Source organism: Lampris incognitus, chromosome 18 (assembly GCF_029633865.1).
Source record: "Lampris incognitus isolate fLamInc1 chromosome 18, fLamInc1.hap2, whole genome shotgun sequence".
Classification (NCBI taxonomy): Eukaryota; Metazoa; Chordata; class Actinopteri; order Lampriformes; family Lampridae; genus Lampris; species Lampris incognitus.
This window is the reverse complement of record NC_079228.1, coordinates 13398073-13412424: the sequence shown is the minus strand read 5'-3', so window position 1 is coordinate 13412424 and position 14352 is coordinate 13398073. Positions and strand designations below refer to the sequence as shown.

At 48.0% G+C, this 14352-nt stretch overlaps 1 protein-coding gene across 1 annotated transcript in view; it reads right to left on the bottom strand.

Annotated features, from left to right (window-relative positions):
- The window catches only part of adcy2b (adenylate cyclase 2b (brain)), a 49561-nt gene that overhangs the window by 23666 nt on the left and 11543 nt on the right, over positions 1–14352 (bottom strand). Inside the window, exons 5-8 of the mRNA XM_056298411.1 lie at positions 12409–12558; positions 6400–6548; positions 743–854; positions 83–210 (exon numbers count right to left, since the gene is read on the bottom strand). Coding sequence (XP_056154386.1) covers positions 83–210; positions 743–854; positions 6400–6548; positions 12409–12558 — 539 coding nt within the window. The remainder of the gene's footprint in view (positions 1–82; positions 211–742; positions 855–6399; positions 6549–12408; positions 12559–14352) is intronic.

Below are 14352 nucleotides of genomic sequence, written 5' to 3'. Positions count from 1 at the left end.
ACTTGGTATCCATTTTACCATTTTTCTCTTTCCATTTTCTCTTTAATGTGTGTGTGTGTTTAGAGTGGCAACGGTGTTTTACTTGATGGCCTCACACATATCCAGGCCCATTTTGACACAGTTCCTGGCATGGTGGGGGAGAGACTCGGGCAGCCCCGACACACAGTAGTAGCAATCCCCCAGGATCTTGATGCGCATACACTCATTTTCCTAGAGAGAAACACGGAGAGGTGAAGGACGCACCCATCATCATCGTCATCATCACCGCTTTGTCTCATACTTAGTCCCTTCACATGTCTCGTTCTCCCCTCCTTCCTTCCTCCCAGCAACGCCTCAAGCGCGTCAAGCCACAACATATACGCCCACAGACAGCGCACGTGCACACTCCCGAGCTCTTGTTCCACATGTGGGATGTGTACCGCCTCATTGTCGGGCCGCGCTTTATATAACGGCAGTAGCGGCAGGCAGTTGTAGGCCCGCTGGTCAGAGAGCCGAGAGAGCATGACTCAGCTGTCAGAATGGAGGAGAGGAGGACCCTGGAGAGCGCAAATATGATCTGAGCTGCCTACACTGGTTACAACCTGCAGCTGTCGACAAACACGGGGCTATGAGAGAGCGAGAGAACATGCTCCGAGTGTAAGTTTGCAAAAAGTGTGTGTGTATTTGTGTGTGTGTGTGTGAGAGAGAGAGAGGTAGACAGATAGATGGATCAAAGGAAAGTATTCTCTCAGTTGTGTTTTACCTTGGCAATCTGGTCAAACTTGCCGAAGAGCTCGTTGAGCATGTGCACCAGTTCTCCGGGGGAACAGTCGCTGGCCAGCCGAGTGAAGCCCACTATGTCTGCATACAGAATACTGTAGAGCAAAGGAGACCGGGGATGCACGTGGACAATGTTAACGTAACACAACACACACCCTTTTTCATTTGTGTTCGACTTCAAATGAAAAAACTACCGTAGTCCTGCAGGATCCTTTTAGACAACATCTACAACATCTACATGACAGAGCGTACCAGTATACGCACAATTTACAGTACAGTATATACAACATGATCAGATTTATCTGACAGTGTTCAGCATTCATGTGAATGACAACCCCTGGAAAGAAACTGTTTTAATATCTGGTTTGTTTTGGGGTACAGTGCTCTGTAGCGCCTCCCAGAGGGGAAGGGTTGAAGAGGTTGTGACCAGGGTGTGATGGGTCTGCAGTGATGCTGCCTGCCCGTTTCCTGAGTCTGGAGATGTATAAGTCCTGAATGGAGGGCAGGTTGGCAATGATTCTCTCTGCAGACTCAACTGTCCGTTGTAGTCTGTCCTTGTCCTGTTTGGTGGCCAAACCAGACCAGACAGTGATGGATTTGCAGAGGACAGACTGGATTATTGCAGTGCAGAATTGAATCAGCAGTTCCTGAGGCAGATTGAACCTCCTGAGCTGGCGGACAAAGTACATCCTCTGCTGGGCCCTTTTGAGTATTGTGTCTATGTTGGATGCCCACTTTAGGTGCTGGGAGATTGTGGAACCCAGAAATCTGGAGTGTTCACCACAGACACCGTGCTGTTGAGTATGGTGGGTGGGGGGGTCGTGTTGGGGGCGCTCCTCCTTAAGTCCACTGTCATTGCCACATTTTTGAGCGTGTTCAGCTCCAGGTTGTTATGGCCAAACGAGAGGACCAGCACATCAACCTCTCGTCTATATGCAGACTCGTCACCGTCCCGGATAAGACCAATGATGGTTGTGTCATCCGCAAACTTCAGGAGTTTAATGGACGAGTTTCCGGAGGTGCAGTCATTTGTGTAGAGGGGAGAGCACACATCCCTGGGGGACGCCAGTGCCGATTGTCCGGGTGATGGATGTGATTTTCCCCAGCCTCACCAGCTGCCTCCTGTCTGTCAGGAGGTTTTTAATCCATTGGCAGATGGGGAGTGGTACAGTGAGCTGGGTGAGTTTGGAGTGGAGAATATCTGGTACGATGATGTTGAACACTGCGCTGAAGTCCACAAACAGGACCCTTGCGTGTGTCCCTGGGGAGTTGAGGTGTTGAAAGTTATAGTGCAATCCCATGTTGACTGCATCATCCACTGACCTGTTTGTTGGCTTGGTAGGCAAACTGCAACTTTCAACTTTTCTGAGTAGCACCTTTTTGCCACGCTGATCTCCTTTGTGAGTGTATTTCTGGCTTTGTTATACTGGATCCTATCTCCACTCCTGTAGGCTTCCTCTTTGGCCTGATGAAGCCACCTGAGTTTAGCTGTGAACCAGGGCTTATTGTTATTGAAGGTACAGAAAGTTTTGGTGGGTATACACATGTCCTCACAAAAGCTGATGTAAGATGTCACAGTGTCAGTAAGTTTGTCCAGGTCTGTAGATGCAGCCTCAAAAACAGTCCGGTCAAGTGCAGTCAAGGCAGGCCTGGAGCTCCAGTTTTGACTCATTGGTCCATTTCCTCACAGTTTTAACTACAGGCTTTGCAGATTACAGTTTCAGCCTGTATGTTGGGATAAGATCAGTCAGACAGTGATCAGAGAGTCCCAGGGCTGCACGGGGGACAGAGCGATAGGCGTCCTTTAATATTGTGTAGCAATGATCCAGAGTGTTCTTGTCTCTGGTGGGACATTTAACATGCTGTCTGTATTTTGGCAGTTCATGGCTGAGATTTGCTCTGTTAAAATCCCCAAGGATAATGAGAAGGGAGTCTGGATATTTGCGTTCCATGTTTATAATTTGATCAGCTAGGAGGTTTTTTATTTGTGGCTTTTTACCCCACTCTTCTGAGCCGTTCCGGTCGCTGCTCCACCCCCTCTGCCGATCCGGGGAGGGCTGCAGATTATCACATGCCTCCTAGAATACATGTGGAGTCACCAGCCGCCTCTTTTCACCTGACAGTGAGGGGTTTCGCCAGGGGGACGTAGCGCATGGGAGGCTCATGCTATTCCCCTCAGTTCCTCCTTCCCCCGAAACAGGCGCCCCGACTGACCAGAGGAGGCGCTAGTGCAGCGACCAGGACACATACCCATGGCTTCCCACCCGCAGACACTGCAAATTGTGTCCGTAGGGACGCCCGACCAAGCCGTAGGTAACACGGGGATTCGAACCGGCGATCCCTGTGTTGGTAGGCAATGGAATAGACCGCTACACTACCTGGATGTCCCTCAGCCAGGTGTTTTAATGCCTCTTTAACACAGGCCTGGGCTGGGATATAGACACTGATCAGAATAAATACTGAAAATTCCCGATGACTGAAATGGTTTACAGTCAGTGAAGAAGGTCTCTAAATGAGGGCTGCATGATTTCTTCTACACCGACCTTCGTTTGTGTAGAAGCATATTGCTGCATCATTACTGGGCTGACCTCATCCCAGGATTACTGAGCATTTTAAGCACAGTGCAAATAATTCAGAATTGGAAAAAAGGGGAAATTGAAGGCATAATTAAGACACTGCAGTAAAAATGCCTAAGGCTTAAAAGGTAATTCCTTTTTTTACAACCTGAATAATCTTATCAAATTACTCATCAGCTTCAATTTGAAGATTTTGGACACGGGACCACTGCTGGACACAGCTTTACAATGGCATCTTATGGGGGAACCGAATACGAGTCTGTCCTTTCAACAACAACAAAAGGCTCTAATGCCTCAGTTAGACCGTGTCCATGATCGTCCATTATCGATGACTTCTCTCTTGTGCTGGCTGGGTAGTTTATAGATAGTTACTACTACCCATGGCGAGTATAGGCTGCTCACTCCTGCAAGTTGATCCAGGGAGTAATATGGCAATGTGAAGGCCCATTGATAATATTAGACATTTCGAGTAATAACATTTAATTTACACTTTAATTTGCACTTCCGAATGCGTAGTTTAAATAATTAGACTTGTTAAACTATGTCTGACTGCGGGTGCTCCGTTGTGCCATAAGACACTGTTTTAAAGCTGTGTCCAGGGGTGGTGCCGTGAACAGTCAGACACCTGTGTAATGCTCAATACAATCTGCTTCTCAACACCAACCATCAATTATCAGAGCTGGGGAAATGGAAACAGATACATTAGTGGGCGTTTGCCTCTCCGGTGACAATCCAGTGTAGGAGAAGTACAGTGCACTCAGATACCTAATAACCAATAACCACAGCACCAGTCCATCGGCTTTCTCTCTGAGAGACAGGCTCCGCTAGGCTTTGTTATTATTAAAAAGGATCATGGACAGATCACCATGCTGCAGGAATGCAACACACACACACACACAAGCTCCACTTCAGGCCTGGGATGGGGTGATATTACAAAACTCCATTCTGATGGAAAGGGTTTTTTTTTTTGGACGACATTGCATAGAGAGGCACTCGGCAGTAGCCTGGATTCCTCTACGCTGTTTCCTCTCTATGATCTGCCTCCTCTCAACTCCCACAGTGTACAGCAAGAAGAAGTCATTGACGCCATCGGTTCTGGGATTATACTACCCTCCCCCTCGTTGGTTTTACACCTCCAGTTCTGTTCTGGTCAGAATTTGTCGATATTATCAATAACTGAGACAAAAAATACATTTGGTATTTCTAAATACATTTACATGAATGCATTTGGGAAAGTCTACTCTAGGGTGCTGGAAAGGAGGCTCCGACTGATTGTCGAACCTTGGCTCCAGGAGGAACAATGTGGATTCTGTCCTGGCCGTGGAACAACGGACCAACTCTTTACCCCTGTGGAAGTGCTGAGGGGGGCATGGGAGTTTGACCAGCCAGTCTACATGTTGTTTTGTGGACTTGGAGAAGGCTTACGACCGTGTACCCCGGGGCACTCTGTGGGGGGTACTGCGGGAGTATGGGGTACCGGGGAAGTTGCTACAAGCCATCCGATCCTTGTATAACCAAAGTAAGAGTTTTGTCCGCATTCTTGGCACAAAGTCGAACACGTTTTCGGTGGGTGTCGGACTCCGATTCTGTTTGTGATATTCATGGACAGGATCTCAAGGTACAGCCAAGGTGAGGAGCGTGTCCGTTTTGGGAACCTCAGAATTGCATCTCTGCTCTTCGCAGATGATGTGGTTTTGTTGGCTTCATCAGAACGCGACCTCCAGCGTGCACTGGGGCGGTTTGCAGCTTAGTGTGAAATGGCGGGATGAGAGTCAGCACCTCCAAGTCTGAGGCCATGATTCTCTACCAGAAGATGGTGGATTGCTCCCTCCGGGTTGGGGATGAGTTGTTAACTCAAGTGAAGGAGTTCAAGTATCTCGGGGTCTTGTTCACGAGTGAGGGTAGGATGGAGCGGGAGATTGACAGACGGATTGGTGCAGCATCAACAGTAATGAGGACGTTGTACCGGACCATTGTGGCGAAGAGGGAGCTGAGCCGGGAGGCAAAGCTCTCAATTTACCAGTCAATCTTCGTTCCACCCCTCAGCTATGGTCATGAGCTTTGGGTAGTGACGGAAAGGGTGAGATTGCAGATACAAGCGGCTGAAATGAGCTTCCTCCGTAGGGTGTCTGGGCTCAGCCTTAGAGGTAGGGTGAGGAGCTCGGACTTCCAGAGGGAGCTCGGAGTAGAGCGCTGCTCCTTCGCGTCAAAAGGAGCCATTTGATGTGGTTCAGGCATCTGATTAGGATGCCTCCTGGGCGCCTTCCTTTGGAAGTTTTTCGGGCATGTCCAACTGGGAGGAGACCGCGAGGTAGACCCAGAACTTGCTGGAGGGACTACATATCCAAACTGGCCTGGGAACATCTTGGGATCCCCCAGGAGGAGCTGGAGGGCGTTGCTGGGGAGAGAGATGTCTGGAGTGCCCTACTTAGCTTGCTGCCACTGCAACCCAACCCCGGAGAAGCGGCTGATGATGAGATGAGGTAAATAAATTTTATGGTTGTAGTGCCATAATAGCTGGCCGCCCGGGGCCAATGTGACGGGCAGACAGTACATCCATTGCTAGTAAGTGAACAGAGCATGAGGGTTAATGAGACCAGGGTACATTATAAGAAATTTGTCTGTCTTTTTGTCTAACAAGTCTATTTTTTGTTTTCATTTTTCTCTGTGTTTTGTACTTGACATGAGCACCTCAAATGTGTTGCACTGCAACCCAAATGTCCCCATGGGGACAACAAAGTCTCCATTCTATTCTATTAAAAGGTGAAATTACCAACAGATCAAACTGGATTGCTCAGCACAGAATGGAATACGACGTAGAGAGACTGCAGAGGATAGTGTGTAGTATTCCTGAGTCGTTGGGAAAGGAAGAAAGGTCACCTCAAGCTTTATTACATTTCCAGAGAGCAACCGATGCATTGCCAAGTCCCAAACATCATGAAAAAATAATGACAATACACACTGGTGATATAGTGAAGTGATAGCGATCTGTCAACAGGTAATGCAGTCATGTGGTAAGTAATAGGAGAGGAGAGGGAAGATGGAGAGACTCGGTGTCGTTTACCTGACGTTGGTGTGCCGCTGCACGTAAAGGTTGTGAAAGTTGTTGGTGTTCTCTGTTCTGCCAAAATTGGGTCCCTGCAGCCTCTGGATGATCTCAGCTTTCATCACCCTGGCTATATGGGCTGGTAGCAGGGACAACAATAAACGCTCCTGCAGAGACAGAGATAGATAGATAGAGATAGATAGATAGAGATCAAAGGCAGCCATGGGAGAATAAGAGGGATATCATAAAAAGGGAGAAATTAACATATTATTCATGCTCACCCAAGGTTTCAGAGTAGTTAAAATTTGCTTTAGACACATTTGCCGTTTTTTTTGTCAAATCAGATAGAGGCCATAAATGATGGTTGGTAACCAACTTAAGTGCTATCATTAAAGAGGAAATTCACCGCTTTCCAACCATATCTTTGTCTGTCTGTAACAGTGATAGCACATGAAAAAGACCTGCAGTTGTTCCTGATCGTTTCCACATCTCTGGGACGGTAGTGAAACCGAGCGTTTCCAGCCGCCAAGTGACGTATCGTGATGTCAGTTGGCTGCCGGAAAACTAAATACAGCCTAGCAGGGTTTCTAATACACTAACCAGCTCTAAAGATGCTGTTGGGGGGGGGGGGGGTCATCCTTGTTCTCTTGACTACGATATACATTTCTGAAGGTGTAAATGGCATCCCACAGGTCTTGTGTAGAGGATTTTGTGGAGGACGTTACAGAAGCTAGCATGAAGCAATGCGTTCTGGTACGTGTGGCCACCGTGGGAAAGACTCTGAAAAGGACACCGATTTCTCCGACAATACGGCACACAGTGAGGACTTTATCGTTTATGCATGCTCAAAAATCCAGGTAAGAAAATCCCAGTAAGTTGAATCAGTTCATCTGGACACAACATTTATTGGGAGAGAAACGTTTCATCTATAGGCGGAAATCCTGCGGGGGGCACGACACCCACCCCCGCCCTCCATCTTAGGAAAAATATGATATATCCCCCCCCCCCCAATACTGAGACCAACTTTGTGACATTTCTCAATGGAGATTATTTTAGACGAGATCACACCATGCTTGTTGTATTTACGAACTTCACCCATACAGTGTACAGTATCATTGCCACCTACTGGCCTTTCTTGGTATTGCTGGATGTAAATACAAATACCTGCATACTGGACTGATAAGGAACACTGCTATAACAATTATTATTATTATTATTATTATTTAGTAGTAAGAGTAGTAGTATAATGATTTAAACATTTGAACAAGTTGGGACAACCCTTTAGTTAACTACCAATCAATTATCCAGTAGTAGTAATTATGGTTCCTCAATATACATTTAACATATTACAACGAAGGCTATGTGTTACAGCGCTACATTTGCTGTCCCCCTCAGGAATTGCACTTAAGAAAATGTCATGTAATTGTCCCCTTCAAAGTTGATATCAGATATTCGCCCCTGGTTTCATCGCTCATCTAAAGTGACTTTTTTTATTAGTCTAAATTGACTGCATGTATCCCCACCCTTATAAACAACACAGTGGCACAACGACCGAAAACAATGATCGCTTCTATTTCGTATAGGCTCCGCCCTCTAAAGCTATCGCTAGTGGGTTTATCCCGTTGCGGATGCTCTGCGCACGCGCGACGGGTTTCCACTAGCGATAGTAAAGCCTCCTACAGACTGTGTGAAACAGGAGTTGCGATATGCAACTATCGTCTCATATGTAAATCGCCGTGACCATTAACTAGAGTTACAATGACCACGTGTACTATTCACAGGCGACTGGGCAATAGCTGCAATCACTGCGCGGTAAGATGGCGGCAGAGGATGGCAAGGAGCGTTGGTTTGAGCGGGGCGTCAGAGGTCATCTATGTGAAGAGGGAACGACCATCCCTGAACCAAGCCGGGGGGGGGGGAGGGGGGGGCTTGTGCACACACAATTATATGAACACAAAACAGATGCCAGTGCACTGTGTAGAAATTTGACAAAAAAATAGCAGTGCTTCTCGCTGCCATTTGACACAATGTAAATACATTTTTATGACCTACAATCAATATGGAAACAAGCTTGTTGTGAGAAGCGCCTGGACGTCATACGGACATGAATATTCATGGCTGAACACCAGCTCTTCGACAGAGCAGCCTGGCATATGGTATTGTTCCATATTTTCGGTGTGACCTCCCTGCTGTGGAGACTATAGTGTCACAGCACACACCCCCATGTCAGCTGAATATTCCTGCACACCCTGTTCCCGCAGGTGTCACAGGGGCGTGTGTTTGATATACCTGTGTACTGAAGCAGTTAATTATTGCTTCGAATAAGGGTTAGTCAGCGGAGGATGTGTCTGAAAAAATATGTAATGGAAAAAAAAGAAAAGAAAACGGATGTGTGTGGGGTAGGAACAGAGTTTTACTATGGATATGGATTCACAGAAAGTTGAATCAGGACACAACGTTGATTGAGAGAAACGTTTCATCACTCATCTAGGTGACCTCTTCAGTCTCACTCAACTGACTGCAGGTATCCCCGCCCTTACACAGCACGGGGAGTCAAACAAGACATCTATGTGAAGTGGGAACGACCATCCCTGAACCCAGCGGGGGGGGGGGGGGGGCTAAGAGTACATCTGTCGCCATCTTACAATACTGCGATTGCAACAATTCCCTTTTTTGCTAAGATCTGATAACCGATTACCTCCGTGGTCCAATAACGGTACCAGTATTTCTGGTTTCACTGCAATGCCACCACGTGTCTCAGTTTCCACCGGTGTCGTTAATCTGTTATCATACTGCAACGGTGACGTTTGCTGCAGATGTCTAAAAAAAACCCCACTGCTTTATTACTACCCGTCCTGATTTATTACTAAACACCACACAGCTCCCAACATCAGCATTTACCGAGGGTGATGAATTTACTTCAATTAAGACGTAGAAAACCTGTTGATTGATTTTGGCACAACATCCTCGGACATCTTTGCTTTTGCATTTGTTTTGCGACAAGTCGATGCTCGATAGCCTTTCTGTAAAACGCTGACTAATCACACTAGTCGCCTCGAGTGGAAACCAGTTTTCTGGGAATATCCAAAAGGGCCTACATTTCTTTGTAGGCCGTCTTTCCATCAAAACCTGTCATCGCCCTCTGCACATAAATAATACATCCTCATATCGATGTGACATATAACATATGGAGTTTCAACAGGGGGACATAGCGTGTGAGAGGATCACGCCATCCCCCCCAGTTCCCCCTCCCACCTGAACATGTGCCCCGACCGACCAGAGGAGGCGCTAGTGCAGCAACCAGGACATATGTATACGCACAGCCGACTTCCCACCCGCAGACACTGCAAATCATCTCTGCAGGGGACGCCCAACCAAGCCGGAGGTAACACGGGGATTCGAACCTGCGATCCCTGTGTTGGTAGGCAACGGAACAGACCGCTACGCTACCCGGGCGCCCCGTCCCTAAATAAGCTATTGGAGGACGCAATCTTACCAGGCGTGGCCGGTATGACCAGCCCTGCACCAGCTCCATGATGGGAGCTACAGCTGATGTGCATTTCAGAGGCCTGGGTGGAAGGGGTGAATGGAGTGTGGAGGGAGAGAGAGATGACGTTTAATCACACCGACGCATACGAGACTCACAGACACACGGAAAGGAGCAAGTTTTGTCCAAAAAAAGAAAAGAAAAAAAAAGAAAAAGAATACATATTCCCTGATTTCCATCCGCAGCCAGCCTCCCCTGCCTGCGTTTCCACATTTGGCTGTGAGATCCATTAATTTAGCAGGGCCCACATTGGCACGGGTGCTATTTGACAAAGGGGGGGGGGTTTGGTGTGTGTATGTGTGTGTGAGTGTGTGCATAAGTGAATGGCTGCCTGAGGGGGTGTGACTCATAAATGCTGCTCACAGTAGAGAGAGTCATTATATTGTTCACACACCACAGGCTCATTTCCTAAAACACAGTGGCAAACTCCAGAGGGAGAGGGGGGTTCAGTGGGGGTGGGGGGTGAGGCTTGGGGCAGGTGGTGGGGATTAACTAAAAATAGAACTCTGCTCCCTTTCCCACCCGTAGTAATTGCGCAGCGCTGAATCAATATTAAGGCTGTGCTCTGGACAAGTTGGGGGTGTTATAACAGCAGGCGGGGAGCAGAAGTCACATCGCTTCATCTTATTGGCTGGAATGAGGAAGAGTGATCAATTCACTGCAGCTGGAGGAAGTGCATCCATGCTCTCGCACACACACACACACACACGCAATTATATGAACACAAAACAGATGCCGGTGCACTAATGTGTAGAAATTTAACAAAAAAAAAAGAAAAAAGAAAGAAAGAAAAAAAAAAAGCAGTGCTTCTCGCTGCCATTTGACACAGTGTAAATATATTTTTTATGACCCACAATTAATATGGAAACAAGCTTGCTGTGAGAAGTACCTGAACGTCATACGGACATGAATATTTATGACTGAACACCAGCTCTTTGAAGGAGCAGCCTGGCATATGGTATTGTTCTGTATTTCACAGCACACACACACACCGATGTCAGCTGAATATTACTGCACACCAGGATCCCTGCAGGAGTCGGAATGGAGTGCGTTTGATATAATTGTGTATTGAAAAAGTTAGTTATTGGTTTGAATAAGGGTTAGTCGGCTGAGGATGGGTCTGAAAATCAGGTAGGAACAGAGTTTCATAATGGATATGGAGTTACAGAAAGTTGAGACAAGGTTTATTGAGAGAAACGTTTCATCACTCATCTAAAGGGACGTCTCCAGGTATCCCCACCCTTATAGACTGTACAGGGAGTCAAACAGGACATCTATGTGAAGAGGGAACGACCATCCCTGTACCGAGGGGGGGGGGGGGCAAGAGTACATCTGAGGGCCACGAAACCGGAGTCAACTTCCATGTTTTTCCCCCCCCTCATTTTTCTCCCCAGTTGTATCCGGCCAATTACCCCACTCTTCCGAGCCGTCCCGGTCGCTGCTCCACCCCCTCTGCTGATCCGGGGAAGACTGCAGACTACCACATGCCTCCTAGAATACATGTGGAGTCACCAGTCGCTCCTTTTCACCTGACAGTGAGGAGTTTCGCCAGGGGGATGTAGCACATGGGAGGATCACGCTATTCCCCCCAGTCCCCCCCCCCCCAACAGGCGCCCCGACCGACCAGAGGAGGTGCTAGTGCAGCGACCTGGACATATACCCACATCCGGCTTCCCACCATCAGACACGGCCAGTTGTGTCTGTAGGGGACCCTCAACCAAGCCGGAGGTAACACGGGGATTCGGACCTACGATCTCCATTTGGTTAGTATCAAATTCCCTGTTTGTGCAAACCTACATGGCCAATAAGCAGCATTCTGATCTTACAATGCTGTGACTCCAACTATTCCCCCGTCCTCTGTGAATAGTACACGATGGCCACCGTAACTGTAGTTAGTGGTCACGGCGATGTGCATATGAAACCGACGGTTGGTTTCGGTCGTTATGCCGCTGTGATGTTTATGAGGGTGGTGAAGAGGTCACTTCGATGAGTGATGAAACATATCTGTCAATAAGCGTTGTGTCCAGATGAACTGACTCCTCTTTCTGTGATTTTCTTGGATTACCGAGCATGCATCAAGACGTGGATATGGATCATTTGGTTTGGAGTGAAGAAACAACTATGGATGGCGTCCTGCACCTGTGTACATCAGCCTAGTATCACACAGCTCCTACATTCGGACATTTATTGCATCATGTTTGTGTCTAACAGATTAGCTCAGACAGGTACCAGTCAGGTGCCCTGTGATGGACTGGCGACCTGTCCGGGGCGTTTCCCCGCCTTCCACCCAATGACTGCTGGGATAGGCTCCAGCGCCCCACTACCCTGATCAGGCTAAGCGGCTTGGAAAATGGATGGAGGTACTAGTCAGAGGAAATAAAGCCTTGTGTCTCACATATCATTTAGATACTCACACAAGGTGATGTCGACCGTGTGTGTGTTTGTGTGTGTGTGTGTGTGTGTGTGTGTGTGTTCTGTACCTGCTGGTGCTTTTCAAACTCCAGTTTGATAGGAGACTTGATGCAGTTGCAGGTGTCTTGGTAGGTCTGTTTGAGAGCCAGGTCCATCAGGTGTTTATGGTAGGCCCCAGCCAGGTTACCGCAGGCGAAGATGATGATGTTGGCTAAGATCTGTCGTACCCCCCCCCCCACACACACACACACACAAACACACACACAAACACACAGACATATTAAGATTGAGAAGGGAGGCATTTTTGCTTGCCTTAGTCTTTCAGCATAATTATCCTGGTCTCAGCCCCCTTATGAGCCCACTTTGTTCCCTCGTAAACCCCGAGGACCGCGCACGCACACACACACAAACACACACACACATATTGCTTTTCCATCCCCTTCCACCAACCGCTCCACCGAGCTCAACCCCGTTACATTGTGGCCATGCATGTCAATGGGCTCTCCTTGACTCCATGGCCAAGGGCAACAAGCTTATTTTCACACACTTTCCCTGTTGCTGTGTGTGTGTGTGTGTGTGTGTGTAATCTCACACATCAGACATGCGTGTAGGGTAGGGATGAATCATTTTCACTGCGCCCTCAGAGCAAATGACTTTCTGGGTTGGCGGACTTGTTGTGAAAGTGGCAAAATTCATCGGTGGGCATTACGGCGTGATGAAGGGTCAGCGTCGCAGCGCCGAGGTTTTCTCCGCTTTGTGTCTCGGGTCCGTTTCAAACAAACGGGTGAAGGCCGAAACATGAGGTTCCAGCCCTCATCTTTGTTGAGGTACTTATTGTTCAAGCTCTTTTGGGGTATTTTTTTTCCCATTAGGGCTGTGAAGTGTACTGACGTAAATAGAACCATCATGTGTTGTTGTTGTTGTGTTTTCGTGCAACACGCCACTGCTCTGCACAATGTGCGTCCACGGATGAGGGGCTATTGATCTGAAGTGCATGTTCCAAGCATTGTTCTCCAATAAAAATTTCAATAGCAGCTCATTTATTTAACTCGGACAGGATTTGCTGAATGCAGCAGGCCTCGTGCATGCACACACGCACACACACACACACAGTTAATGTGCAACCATTGATGAATGACTGTGTGGGTGTAGGACAATCCTAACACCTAGTTAATCTTAACCCCTCAGCACAGCAGCTCGTTCTGTGCTGCAACATGTATGGCTGCCTATTATGCGTGCAACACGTGCAAAACAGTAACACATAAAAATAAAAAACAGTAACACATAAAAAAATAAGAAACGGTAACACACAAAAAATACAAAAAAAAAATCGCTGTGTGATGTAATTTGTCATTGAAAGGAAATGAACAAACCAATAAAAACTGAGATAAATCAACAACGATCACTGCAAAATAGTGAAAAACAGGATGTTACGTTTTCATTACTGCAAATACTGCTGCATTTGAGGGGCGTCCGGGTGGCGTGGCGGTCTATTCCGTTGCCTACCAACACAGGGATCGCCGGTTCGAATCCCCGTGTTACCTCCGGCTTGGTCGGGCATCCCTACGGACACAATTGACCGTGTCTGCGGGTGGGAAGCGGGATGTGGGTACGTGTCCTGGTCGCTGCACTAGCGCCTCCTCTGGTCGCTCGGGGAGCCTTTTCGGGGGGGGGGGGGAATAGCGTGATGCTCCCACGTGCTACATCCTCGTGAAACTCCTCACTGTCAGGTGAAAAGAAGCGGCTGGCGACTCCACATGTATCGGAGGAGGCATGTGGTAGTCTGCAGCCCTCCCCGGATCGGCAGAGGGGGTGGAGCAGAGACCGGGACGGCTCGGAAGAGTGGAGTAATTAGCCGGGTACAATTGGGGAGAAACCCCCCCCCCCCCAAATTTTTTTTTTTACCGCATTGTTTTTGTGGATTTTCTCCCCAATTGTACCCGGCCAATTACCCCGCTCTTCCGAGCCGTCCCGGTCGCTGCTCCACCCCCTCTGCCGATCCGGGGAGGGCC